The following is a 14,916-nucleotide window of genomic DNA, read 5'->3' as shown; positions in this document are numbered from 1 at the left end:
AAAAAGTTCTGCTTAATATATTTTGAAATGAAAAAGTGTGTTTTTAGATGACATTTCTAAGAGAATTATACGAAACGTTCTGCTGTCTTGTGCGAGTAAGGTTTGCATGTTTAAATGAACTCTTTTTCTAGGAAACGTTTCTCTAGCTCCATCTTTCTTCTCTCTCCTTTCTGTCCCCTATGTTCTTTAGCTGAAAAACAGACCTGTGCCTTGATATGACAGTTTATTATCTTCGTGTAAGGTTAATTACTTGTTTAAGGCTATTTATCATTTGAACAAATTATAAATACCTTCCTATTCTTTCAGATGCCTTTACTCCCTCGGAACCCGAGAATCCTCAAGGTAAAGCAACCATTATCATATTTTCCTACATCAATATTTTGTTAACAATATCTTATTACAAAAAGGTCAATTGAAAAATTACAGGTGCTCCGCGGAGTAATAAACTCATAACGAATGTTTCTTCTTTCAAGTGATTTTTGATCTGTTTTTATAATGTCGACTTCACAAGCTCCCCTTTTTAACGTATAAGGTTTTAATCGATGCTATCGTCTTTTTGATTAAATGATACGTAATATTTGCTTGAGGTCAAATATTGAAACTATTGTACAATCAATATACGTGCTGACATTGACTGACTTTCATGTTTATGAAAGGCGTTGTTGCTTTCATAGCCAAAATTGCATCAATTGATCAATACCAAAGCGTCGCGGCGGGTGTGTCTCTCAACAGGAGATGCTCATTCCTCCTAGGCACCTTATCCCTGCTCTGGGATTTCCAGAGATTCGTTGTTCGGTATCTATCCTTTGCATTCAGAAGTTTCAGGATGGGTTTGAGTAGGTTGTCGCCTGCACAAATTGGTGATTAAATAACATAGAATTCTGTATGTCCATTTAAATAATCTCTGAATTAAACCACAGCCAAACAACAAAATGCTTATTCTGTTAACCATTGGAGTGGAATTCACGTTCGCACGAACATATACCTACATTGCATGACACAGCAATTTGAACATTGTTGTAATGTTTTTAAGTTTGAGAAATTGCTTGATAGAAAAACCACTACTATTTTTTTTAATCAAGGTAACGGAGTAGTTTGCAAAAAATAATTAATTTCTAATCATTTATCAGTGCCGGAACCATGCCATCCACTGTTTAATGAAAAAGACAGAGAAAAAATAGGCAGGTTTACCATCAGTGGTATACATGTACTTTTATCATGTACTTCTGCTTGCAAGATTTTTTTAGAGTTGAGCAATATCGGTAAAGAATCACTACAATTTATAGGTGGAACAAATCCACTTAAACTTCGAATAACATGGCAAGTCAACAGACTTGTCTTGTGTTTTTATATTAGGAGCATGAAACTAATATCCTAAAACTGCTTTAAACGAAAATCAGTAAGCACACAAATTTAACAGGAAAAACAAAATCAACCATGAAAAAATATCAAATATTTAATAACAAGATAACTCACATCATCAAAGTCAGTAAAGCATAAATATCAGAAAGCTCTTCGCCGAGGGAGATATTGGGCCAAGTTTATAATTACTTTTGATGTCGATGCCTTCAACCTCCCCCGCTAAAAAGGCACCTGAAGGACGAACTCGCTTCCAGGAGCCGAGTGTGACTTGTTCGACGCAGACGACCGTAATATTATTTCTGTTTGACAATGAAATCCTGGGTATAATTATTATTTCTGGTAGATCTACGAGGTGTAGGTGGCAATTCGGAATGTACACAGGATGTGGTTACGAGGTTACCCTTAGATGATCAACTGTAAATATAGATAAAAAGGAGGTTTCTGAAACTTTTTAATGACAGTCGACTGAGTTTGACGATCATGTCAGACCAAACTCTTTTCTATATACTGCCATGGTTAATCGGTCCTCGCTGTTTTTCTGGCTTGTAAATTTAAGTCTTTCACCACTAGAAATAGCCTATAAATAATTGACAGATATTAATGCCCAATTTGTTTTGGATGGATCTTTAAAAAAACTAATTGTTTCTAAATAATTAACAACTACGGAGAAAACTATGATACAAATATATAGGCTTGATGCACTACTTCTTATAAATGTATATGATTTACAATGTACTTAGATTCAAGTAAAAACAATCTGCATAGAGATTCTAGTTAAACAACCTGTATAGAGAGCATAGATGTAATGATTAACAGAAATTACTTCTTTAAAATAAATCATTTTCATTTCTTTATATACGTATTTATATAATTTATTTCATTTATATATATTATTTTATTACATTGTTTGTTCATATGTGTTTCCTCTACAGCGCTGATAGTATAGTTTATTCATTCCGCGTATTTAAGTAGTAAACTGCTTAGCTAATCTTAAGAAATTGCATACCATCAATAATTATTTCGAAATCAAAAGTCTTCCGACATGTGCACGTAAATCCTTGACAGCAAAAGTTTATCAATCTAGATCTGTATATCCGCATTGTCATGTGACCAAGTTGCTAAGCAAAAGGAAACGACCCATTTTCGCAGCACATTTGACTTTTCCTTCTTATTAAAAAAAAGAAAATATTTGATAGTCATGAAGCTACAATTAATTTAGTTGAGAGTCATAACGATTCTAGCATTTCATGGAATTTAAAAGGGCATTTAAAACATTAATCACTAAAAATACTAATTTTGAATAAATTTTTTTGTTAAATATCATAAGTTTCTCTAATTTATATTTGAAGATTAATTTTATTCATCACTCATGGGGATAGAATAATCATACATAAAGGTTTAATTGTTGTAAAATTAAGAACATTTACAATTTGATGGTTTGTTTCATTGTAAAACAATTTGGGAGTGAAAAACTTTTTTTCGTAAAGACCGCTAAAACGCGCTGGCGTATTTACCTATCACCCCATGCCTTCGTTACTACCGTCGGTGTTCATATGTCGCGGAGGAAAACGCAATGTATCTAAATCAACAGAGTAATTGATTGCGCATCACCATTATTTATTATACCTGATAATCTAATTCGTTGTGAGCACCTGTTAAGCTAAACGATAAAGAAATCGATTGACTCGGCAACTTTGAAACATTTGCTTCGATCCTCGTTTTCCGTAAGCGTTTGTATTTATTTCTGTATACCTGTTCCCCCTGCATGACTTGTCACCTGTCTGTGTGTATTTACAATTAATGCATTAAACAGGTCAAGTGTTCTCCTGCTGTCTCGCGCTTTTCATTGGCTGCTCGCTTTTTACCTGTATTGTCAAAGCTAAAAGAGCGTAGTAGTGACATACATTTGTGAATGAAATAGTTCGGTGGCTATGAAGGCAGCCAATCAGATTACCTGGCTGACTTCATTGGCACAGCTAGGTGTTTATTTATATCTAGCTACACGTGTATGATTATCCAATTGTATTGTTCTCTTCTACAGGAAGTGACGTAGTTTTCCCTGTTGGCCATGTGACTACCAATTTGACAATGCCGTCTGTTAGCCCATCTCAATATGTATGTATCCAAGAAACTAGATGCACATACTTTTTTTTCTTTGCTGAATCAAAATGATTATTTCTGCTCCACAATGTGTCAAGGTGATACGGAAGTGCATTTTTCTTATGCACTAGTTAAACTGGAATATTATTTTCCAAAAATTTAGCGCTTTTTGTGAAAATATATTAAATACAAGGAAAATAATTTTTTCTTATCATTTTTGCATTTGCAGATTTGCGATATGCTTGATCCATTTCTTGAGGAGCCACTAATAGAAGGAACCGAATATACAAGCCAACAACAGCAAAGTCATTTTGAAAATATTGTGGATCCTTTATTTTGTTCTAACAATAATAATAGTTACAATACGACGGACTCGGCTAAAATGCGCGGGGAATCCCCGGACACAGCCTGTAAAGTGACGGATTCCGCGGACTTTTACCAGGGGTACCAAGCTCAATCGTACCCCACGGAATACTCCGACGGCCAAGAACGGCTGACTCACCAGGGGAATTATGAAGTTCCCTACTGTGCAAAAATGATGGACAATAGTAACGTGTGTGATGAGAGATCGCCAATATACGACAGACAATATCCACAAAATAAAAGAACCAAGTTCTCAGGTAAAATCAATTTTATTTTATTTCAATTGATTCTTCTCACTGATTTTACAAAATATGCACAATTATGTTATAACAATTTATATAGAATTAACACTAACTTTGTAATTAATATCTGATATATTGCTAATAATAACAGGATCGATGAACTAAAATTATCATGAATTTTTTATCAATTTTCCATGAATCTGTCTAAATAAACTCATTTTCTTTTATTCGAACTGCAACAATAGTAATGTATAGTGACACGGAACGAAATTAAATCCTGAAAATTTAAATCATTTGTGTTAAGTATCATTTCACTATGGCATATAAAGAAATCTTTAATTATGAATGACGCGATAATGGTCCACGAATCACAGCTTTACGAATTATATTTGTTTTATATTCTAAAAAACAATGCTGCTACTTTTTGAGATTTTTTTTTAAGAGAGATCTTTCCTAGAAATTTTATTACAAGTTATCACCTGGGAGTAGATTTTTTTTAATTTTTCTGTGAAACATCAGTAATTTTTTTTTATCGAGAAGTTAATTGACATGGAATGGAGTATCTCATTAATAAACCTACAATTCAATGCAAGAACAACTATCAGTGATTGTACTCTGACAAGGGTGACAATAACTTCGACCATATTAAAAATATCCTGGTCCTTCAGTGATTATATCATTTTGAATAACAATTTGTTCTTTTCTATAAAAACTTTAATAATTAATATCGGAGAGAAAATGTTTTAAACGCTAGTCCTTTTGATTTATGAATCCATAGAAAACAAATTTTAATTGCAAATATTTGATCAATGATTAGATTGATACGACCTGACTCTAGTTTGCTTTAGATCTCTAATGTACCGCCTTCACCCCACGGAGAACCGTGGCACTAAAACTAAAGATCAAAAAGTTCACTGAAGAACAATAGCGTGTCGGGGGTTGTTAACACGGCTCCTAGCCATGTCCAACAAGACCAAAACGCGTTGAACGAAGTATTCTGTATTAATTCTGGTCCGAGCGGAGCTTGTTCTATCCCGAATTTTATCCATAAAAGATTAATTTTTTTTATATAAATAGTCATCATTTAATTTGATTGGATTGAAAAACAAAAGATAATAGATTGTACTTGATGACCACTGTTGAATTCCATTTTATGCTTTTTCTACAGATTCCAATGAATTTGGCAGTCGCTGGTCAAATAAACATCCAGAAAACTGGTCCTCACAAGAAGTGCTGGACTGGGTCTTTTATGCTGCTGAGAAAAATGGAATCGACTGTGAGCATCTGTACGCCGAGAACTTTCGGAATATCGTCGGGATTGACCTTTGTAAGATGGGACTGGATGGATTTTTGAGACTTGAGCCTAACTATGGCCAACTATTTTACAAAATGTTCCGGGATCTGTGTGACGGAAGTGAGTATTATTTACGGTTGCTAGGTGACATTTTAAGTACACCAATGTCGCAGCATCCAAACTGTAATTTTAGATATATCGTGTATAACTACTTTCATTATGCAATTTTAATCATGTTTTAGTGTACTTCCAACCAAGGAACGACACACCTGTCCATCACAGTCCCAAGGCCAGAGATCTGAGTTACTCCCCGAACAAACCCAGGGAACACTTAGTCATGAATTCCGAATCTACGCCCCTGGCACCGTCATATTATACCGTCCAAGGTTATTATATAATACTGAATTAAAATGAAACATCTCTCATTTTTAAAAATTCTAGCTCTATTTTATTGCCAAGTATGGTATAATTATTGATTATTAATTTATTATTGATATTTGTTCACTCAGTTAATGTCTTGATGTGTTTTATTAACAGATATGGCAAAAATGGAGACAACGCCATCACAATATACAATGTATGAAGTTCCAGGAATGACCCCGTTTAAATGCCAAAACATGCCTCCGATGCCAAATCCATTTCAAGGTAAGACAAATAAAAATTTAGAATTTTGAAGAAATAATTTCAAAAGAATAAAAATTTAAAACAGGCATAAATTTGAGGTGGCTTATTATACAAATTTTTTGAATCAACATATTTACAAAATCTAATTGGCAGTCTGTTCTTTTTTCTTCACAGCGTCTCATTTGAAGCATCACCCCTTGCCCCCATACGGACACATTCCTTCACAGATCATGTACCCAAACTTCAGTATGGCCCGGCGCTTGCCCTACGGTCTCCCCGAAGATCATCTCCACCAACCAATTCGCCGCCGTCCGGGACGACCCAGGATCAAGAGCCAGCCCACGGATGACGAGAACGCCAGAGAGAAGAAAGGTAGCTGTAGCTAGAGTTTTTACTTTTTATTTTCCGTAATGATTTTTTTACTGTTTATATCATTTTTTATTCAAAAAGTATTATAACTATTGATATTTTGATCTTCAGCTAAGAATCAACATCTATGGGAGTTCATCTACGAAATTCTGATGAATCCAATGTATAACCCTCAGTTCTTGAGATGGGAAAATCAGAGAGAGGGCGTGTTCCGGTTCGTCCAATCAGAGGCCGTCGCCCAACTGTGGGGAGGGCTAAAAAACAACGAAAATATGACCTACGAAAAACTAAGTCGAGCTATGAGGTGAGTTAATTGTTCATGTCCTCACTATTACTAATCTAAAGAGAATTATTTTTGGACGTGCGGTTATTTCGCCCATTCATAAGTTTACTAGATACGCTTGATTTGACCTGAATCATCACAGGCCTAGTTGACCATTTCCTTATTTCTCTGTCTGTCTCGGGATAAATTATTATGTTGATATAAAAAAAGAGATTGTAAAATCAATCCATTGAACGATAATTATCAATGAATGGGCGTTCAGGTGACTCAGATTTGTGTCAATATCGTGCTCGTCCCCCCACGCATCTAAAGTTATCAAAAAATCTCAGAAATCCTTCCAATGTACATGTACAAATTAAATAAATTCACAATTTTTCTCCAATAATAAAAATAGGTCTAGGTCAGAAAGTGAGCCTGACATGGCCAATATTAACCAGTTGAATAGTTTGACGTAGAAGATTGTTGTATAAACACGACATTACGTCACGATGTCCGGTTTGAACAGAGAAACACTTGATTTTTGTTTGTTATAAATTCCAACAATCAAAAACAATGACATTTGCTTCTTAAGAAGTTGACGTACAGAACAACACAATGTCCTAGATTTATCAGACGAACTATAATTATTGCTTTGCCTGAAAGGCGCATTTGGTCATGATTAGAAAGAGCACAAGATAAAAGTTTAGGTTGATATGTATCAATTGCAATCTCTGTTGTAATCGTTAATTATGATCTTTCTTGTTAATTTTGTAGACACTACTACAAAAGGGGGATTTTGGAAAGAGTAGAAGGAAGAAGACTAGTGTATAAATTCTCTAGGGTAGCGATGGAGCGAGTGAGGGAGAAACGCCACTCCATTTGACTGACTTCAAATGAGAATTGTGTTAATGTTTGCAAATAATCTGTGAACTTTTTCACTGACAAAACAAGCCACAGAGAAGCTTGTGTGGATAATATCCATCAAGAGTTTCCACTGGTGAGAAGATTCTGCCGAATGACCGGGAACACTTGGCTAGCCAATTCTAGTCATTCGTTTGTACTCTAGTCCCATGGCGTGTTCGGGTTCAAGTGCGCATGCGTTATCAAAGCGTATTGAAGCAACCCATAGCGTATGAATTGTCATGCTATGTTATAAAACCAGAATAATAGCATAAACTTGGTTAAGGAATATATTTCCTTTTAATGACTATATTAAAATGTTTTATTGATACGACTGGTATGTTTATTATTTATTGTATTTAATGTCCATGTAATGGAGAGAAAGTTTGCAACATTTTAATATTTTTGTACATTATGCAATAGTGTGCTAAGCTAATTTAATTTATATGTGTAATTTTTCATTCCTGTTATTGTGAGGACGGAAACATTAACTATAATTTTTCCTACTTAACATGTTTTATGATACTATGTTTCATAACCTTTTTAATGGAAGACCTTGGTTAAGAAATTAACGGTTATTTCGGTTATGACGTAACATTCTTGTCATACCCTTGTGACTGGTCTTACTTAACAATACGCTGTATATAATGAGAACTTTCATGCCAATTATGCTTGTAATAAGATTTTAAAAAACATTGAGGGTAAAATAGAATACGAAAAATTTTATATTGAATAACTTATACATTTTAACAAAGGAAATGCTATCCTTATGCTTGAAATGAACGTTGATGAAAAAATCAAATATTTATGTACATAAAAACCAACATTTCTTTGTACTTTATGAAGAAATGAATTTTTGCAGCAATATTTATGTGTACGATAAAATATTTTTATATGTCTCTAATGAATCTCATGTGCTTTTTGTTGTTGTAAATTATTTTTGTACGTTATTTATACATGATGTCAATTTCCGCTTCTGTAAAGTAAAAAAACAGCGGCGGCAACAGCAGAATTTGCTATGTTAGTATTTATTTCTTGTAAAATAAACTTTAAAACGCTTTATCTTTTCCGTTTTCATTTTAACGCAGTAGAAAATAAATTAATTTTGAAGTTTATATAACCTAAAGATGATATCAAAATTCTGTTCACAGTCCTAAGACTAATATAAATTAATAAAGCAGGTAAAAATGATACATTCTAGAAACAGCTGGTAAAGACATTTTCCAAGGTGATTAATGAAGAAGTTTGCGTAACTATTCTCTATTCCAACTCCTTACTCCTTTTCTAATAAAACTCTTCAATAGTGTTTGGAATTGCTACCCTCAATGTTGAGCCAAAAAACACAAGAAGACTTATGCTTTATCTTTTCCGTTTTCTTTTTAACGCAGTAGAAAATAAATCAATTTTGAAGTTTATATAACATAAAGATGATATCAAAATTCTGTTCACAGTCATAAGACTAATATCATAAATTAGTAAAGCAGGTAAAAATGATACCTTCTCTATTCCAACTCCTTACTCCTTTTCTAATAAGACTCTTCAATAGTGTTTAGAATTGCTACCCTCAATTTGAGCCAAAAACACAAGAAGACATACAACCTTTACAATTTTGGCTTTTTTTGGAGTTGACCAAAGCACGTGTAAGAAAGATACACGTGTAAAGAACATGACAATGTCCGTGTTCTGGGGCTACAGATGTTACAACTTTTAAAAATTCCTTTAGAAGGATGTTATACGAGAGAAAAGTAATACTTAAAATGTCCTCCTTTTCTGACAAATGGAAGTATAATAAATTTATCAAAAACGCTAGAGTATATTTTTCTTTTCCTCTGCGTGAATCATAATGCGAAAATATGCATGCTAATACAACATATATAACAAAATAAATAAAGCATTAAAATGATTGTTACTAGCTTCATTTATTCTCTTTTACGAGTACATAAATGAATGTGATAAAGAAATCCAAAATAAAAAAGGACTTTCTGGGAATGCATATTTGTATATGTAATGACTGTGACTTCAGGAAACATTTTGTTATTCAAATTTATAAATTTTTTTAAAAAATTAAAGAATTCTAATTTCAAAATTTCATGTGATTCTAAGACTTTTCTCTTTTAAATTTATTTTAGCCTGACTGTAAACAGTTAGCCAGGCTCAAATGCAAATAACTTTTTACCAACTGCTAACCATAAATAATCTTAATTATATTCTTATAAGTAACATAATTGATGCCAGTAGACATAATCTGTTTCAAATGCTGGAAATATTTTTGGTTTAAAAAATGTTAAGAAATTCTTTTTAACCATTGCTTAGCATGCAAATCATGAAACATATGGAGATATCGAACAATATTGAAGATCAAAGGTCCATTAAACAATATAAAAAAGGAACAGAGCAAACACGGACCTCCATAACGTAAGAGGTGGGATCAGGTGCCATGGAGGAGTGAGTATCTCCTGCTGACCGGTCACACACACCGTGTGCTCCTTGTCATGATCGGGAAATAACGGGAAAATCGTCGTCAATTCACTGTATAAATAATGGACAAACAATAATTACGAAAAACGTCAGTCAGCATATGAATTAATAAAAAATTGTATTTGCTGACAAGGTCATTGTATCGACCAAAGAACTTACGAAATGATGACTTTAAACGAGACTGCCGATATTCTTGTTTCATCAACTCGTTTGTCGATAATTTACCTCGTTTCATAAATTGTTCATAGAGCATGCTCTTGCGTATCGAATCAACTGAGATATATAAACTCCACAACAGGTGATGAAGATATACTGCTGCATAAGTAAGGGAAGTTGACTATTGAAAAGATAAAGTCATCACGTTTATAACAGAGTTGATTGTTAAATTACCATTAACGTCTTTTCAATTAAAATATCCAAATATGAAACAGATGTTTCAGACTCTATCTTTTATCTCAAGCTCACTGTAATATGTCGAATCGACATAAGATTGTTAATTGTCAATACGTCGTCGATATATCTAAATGTTGAGTTGAAGGTCACAGCATCTTTTTGATATCAACTTCAGAGCTTGTGTGTACAATCAGAATGTTTTTAAGGTAGGATTCTTCTCTGGTTTCTGACTAGATGAAACACTCAAAGTATATTTGCTTATATGTCTTATATATTGAGGTGTAAGGAATTTAAAAGATCATATTTTTCTTTCCTCATCACAATTGTACAACTTTAAATGGAAATGGTAAACTGCGTTTGAAAACTAGCAGGGACTATATATGGTGGCGTATGAAAATATCTTCTTTTCTGCCTCTCAAAATTATAATTATGTAGAACAATGAATTTAGTTATAATTTTTACACAATCGAAGTCTTGGAAAAAAATTTCAAATGTAAGTTAGATTAATAATGAGGGACTAAACTTTTAAAATATATCAAATAAATATGATTTTTCAAACAAACTAGAACTCTATTAGCTTTTAAACGCTTCCTATCAAAGTGCAGATTTGAGCCAAAAATCCATAAAAAGTATTTTTTCTCTCTTAGTAAACGATCAAAACTTTTTGTTTTTGTATCATTTTGTACATTTATAAGACTACTTTATTATATGTGAAAATAAGGAAAAGTTAAATATAGGAAGCATATGAAAATAACTAACATATCCTAAAAAAATTAAGAAAAACAGAGAAAATTCGGATTAGCCAATATCCAGTTAAGTTGAATTATTTGTGTAAATTTGGTAATATCATGCTATAGACCCGATATAGTAATATGTTTTTATGCAAAAAGAACAATAATTAAACTTTTGGATTAGAAGTAGGTATCACATGATTGGCAATAGTTATTTTTTATTCTTAATGTCAAGGAAAAAGATAAAGACCTTGACCTGACCTTGTCCTTTATATAAAACGGTCAAATTTAATCTCACTGATACTATCACTTACTGGTATTGTCTTCTTGATTCTGTGAAAATTTCATTAATTTTTAAATATTAGAAATATGAGAAGAATCCTACCTTAACATATATACATCAAGTCTTAAGTTATCTTAAAAAGATTTCTAGAGGTGGGATCTGGCAGGTACCCAAGAGAAGTGAGCATCCCCTGTTGACAAATCACACCAGCCGTGAGACTTGGTCATCGATCGAAGACTATATTAAACTTCTTAATGAGAAACACCAGCACCTGATGTCAACTTCAGAGAGCATGTGTGCAGAATCACTGTAATGTTTAACGATGTAAATTTGTATAATTACCAATCAGAAGATAGAAAAATTCCTTCTTCTTTTTTAAAATGAAGAATCAGTTGTCTATGATTTCAAAAAGCATAGCTCTTTTGTTGCTAAATAGTATGTTGATTTTTTAATATTCGCATGTCAAAATGTGTTATATAAAAGCATCGGGGTAAAGAAATATTTATCTACATTTGTTCAACAGTCTGTTTACAAGTAAGCTTTGTATGTTTAATGTTATATTTTTCAATGAATTCAAATTCATTCATTGTTTGTGCAATTAGTGAAATAAATATCCTTCTCTTGAATTTTCGATTGTAACCTCTTTGTAAATATTTTTTTAAACGTACACATAAGTCCACTTATACATGTACCAGTAAAATAAAAATGGAAGCAAGTCGACCCCTATTTCTTATGTCTATATTATTTGACAGATGGTTAATTTGCAAGATTCATATCAACTGATACATTAACGTGCAATCTGACAAAAGGTATCTTGTTCCAAGAAACACAACTCTTGATATAAGTTTTATACAAAATTTCCCCTCTTTATCTCTCCTTGTAAATATAACAGCTAAACATAAACAATAACTTTTTTCAGCGAAAAACAAGATTTCAACAAATGACATTGTTGTGAATTCACGACATCCTTCAAATCCTTTCAGTTTTAATTTTAAAAATAATCATATCTTAATTTTTTGTCATCTAATTCAATATTATTCTGCAACTTTACAGAAATCTTTCAGTAAATAATCAAGTAAAATACTAACAGGCTCTTTTTTAATTGTACGTACAATTTTGTTTGTTACACAGCCAACAATTTCATATTAGCCTAGTTTTATCCATAAATATCATCATTAGTACAAATATTTCTCTGAAGCTTTATACAACACTGTTGTTTAAAGATATTTTCCCGGAAATGCCACGTCCTGGAGTTCAGAGAAAGCAACAGACAATTGACGTGTAATTTTTTGTCAGGTTTCATGTTTTTAAAAAAAATATGTCTTTTGTGTTTGCATTTATTAACAGTATGTCATCTTTGTTATTTAGTATGTTTCATCTGTTTCATATTTGAATATTTTTCTAGAAAAGACGTTAATGGTAAGCATAGACCTAAAGTAGATCCCTCTCCTTTAGATCAATATGGTAACCTAACAACAAAGCTTTATGATAAACGTGCTTACTTCAACTTCTGATAATCAACTTTCTTTACCTATGTTGTGATATACCCTCATCACATTCAAATGGAGTTAATTCGATACCTTAGAGCATGTTCAAGGTGCGAAGAATTTCCTAAACGTGGCAAGCTATTGACCAAAAAGTTGATGGACCAAGAATATCAACAGTATCCTTTAAAGTCATCATTTCGCAAGTTCTTAAGTCAATACAAAGACCTCGTCAGCAAATATAATCTATCGTTAAGACTAAAGCTGACAAACGTTTTTCATACTAATTATTAGGCAATTATTTACACAATTAATTGTCTTCCGTGTTTGTCGATCATGACAAGGCCAGGAGAACAAGTGACTGGTCGGCAGGGATTGCTATATCTCCTTTGGCCCCTTATCCCACCTCTGTATTAAAGGTCCGCTTTTGACCTGCTCCTGATTTATATTCCTAGAATGGACGTATAAACTTAAATGCTCTTATCTCGATATTCCATTTCTATTGTTTTTTTTTCTATCCAAAAAATCTTAGCTTTAAATTATTTTAACAATTACCTATCTTTTGATACATAGCGCTTTCTGTTTCTGATAAACAACGTATCGTATCCCTATGTAATATTGTATAACAATGTTTCACTTAAAAGCTTACTTATAAACCACTGATTGTATAATTTTTCCTGCAATCTTCTAAATAGGAATTTATGACGAAGGATTATTTTAATTTGATAGTATGGAATTGATAAAATATGAATATAAAATGGAAGACGTAAGTGGACATGTAGGACACCTGTTTTCAATTATGGTACATCCTTTAAGCTGAAGATATTATATGATACTGTAATCCAATGGATATTTTATAATCTTAATTAAATGAAAACGATATTTTTTTTCTGATTAAAAGAAAAAGATGTAAAAAGATTTAATATTAAGATTAGAAATATTAAAATCCGTTTAAATTAATTGCTTATCATAAACACTTAACTAACTCAAGCACTTTTTACATTTTGTATTTTACTTTTCAATCTTAAAATAATTTTGTTCTGCATATAATTACAATACAAATTACTATCAAATATCAATTCATTTTCTAAAAATAAATGAAATCGCAAAAATATCACATTTGGCTGATATAATTCGAACTAAGCCAGGTAACCGTAGCGAAGTTTTAATGAAATTGTAGTAATAAGTTAGTAATTCCTCGATACAAAATGTTTGAGACTTCAATGTTGTGTCAATTCCTGGTAAATAAAAGTTAAATGTGACTCTGACAAGTCAATTACAACGGCAATTGAATTTACGAAAACCTAACGTTAACTAAAGTTTTTAAATTCCTGTAACATTGATTTAGTTTTGTGCAGATTACCCCGGGCCCCATTGATTGACCGACTGTACTTAAAGCTTGTCTTGTAATTATTGAATAAGTCGGAGAGATAAATATCACATAGCGAGTGATAGCGAATATTACAACATACTGTTTTATATTTAGTGTGTACAATTGGTAAGAATTAAATGCTGAACAAGTTACCGTTGATCATACTTCTTGAAACAATGAGGCATTATCATTACCATCCGTAAAACAAATATGATAGAAAAAAGGTTTTGGAATGAAATATATAGAGATAACGAACATGCAGTATTCAAGCTCAAAAATTCATAAAACATTATTCAAAAAGGAGCAGAGCGAACACAGACCTCCAAAACATCAGAGGTGGGATCAGGTGCCATGGATATGTATGCATCTCCTGTCGACCGGTCACACCCGCCGTGTGCTCCTTGTCATCACCGGGAAATATCGGAAATGGTTGATGGGCCTTTGAGTTTGTATACTGTTCCTTATCTCCATATATTTCATTAACTGAGCTTGAATAATGTATGTCATCTCCAAATATTTCATTTAATGAAATATATGGAGAAAACGAATATGCAGTATTCAAGCTCGAAAAGCAATTAAACAAAAAAAATAGGAGCAGAGCAAATACGGACCTCCAAAACATCAGAGGTGGGATCAGATGCCATGGATAAGTGAGCATC

At 32.6% G+C, this 14,916-nt stretch overlaps 1 protein-coding gene across 3 annotated transcripts in view; it reads left to right on the top strand.

The window, feature by feature from the left end:
• The window catches only part of LOC134263322 (ETS-related transcription factor Elf-3-like), a 33,161-nt gene extending 24,583 nt beyond the window's left edge, over positions 1–8,578 (top strand). For 2 of the 3 annotated variants that reach the window (XM_062745655.1, XM_062745654.1), the window contains exons 2-10: positions 307–342; positions 3,404–3,477; positions 3,692–4,082; positions 5,236–5,481; positions 5,604–5,747; positions 5,899–6,006; positions 6,160–6,357; positions 6,466–6,658; positions 7,391–8,578. In XM_062745655.1, coding sequence (XP_062601639.1) covers positions 307–342; positions 3,404–3,477; positions 3,692–4,082; positions 5,236–5,481; positions 5,604–5,747; positions 5,899–6,006; positions 6,160–6,357; positions 6,466–6,658; positions 7,391–7,499 — 1,499 coding nt within the window. In that variant the 3' untranslated portion in view covers positions 7,500–8,578. Of the gene's footprint in view, positions 1–306; positions 343–3,403; positions 3,561–3,691; positions 4,083–5,235; positions 5,482–5,603; positions 5,748–5,898; positions 6,007–6,159; positions 6,358–6,465; positions 6,659–7,390 lie in introns of those variants that run through there. The other variant, XM_062745658.1, reaches the window with a different exon arrangement.
• The last annotated feature ends 6,338 nt before the right edge of the window (positions 8,579–14,916 follow it).

This window comes from Saccostrea cucullata, unplaced genomic scaffold, assembly GCF_032062105.1.
Source record: "Saccostrea cucullata isolate Sc308-1 unplaced genomic scaffold, CSIRO_AGI_Scuc_v1 ctg534, whole genome shotgun sequence".
Taxonomy (NCBI): Eukaryota; Metazoa; Mollusca; class Bivalvia; order Ostreida; family Ostreidae; genus Saccostrea; species Saccostrea cuccullata.
The sequence above is the reverse complement of the archived record's forward strand: the minus strand, read 5'-3'. Positions and strand labels throughout refer to the sequence as shown.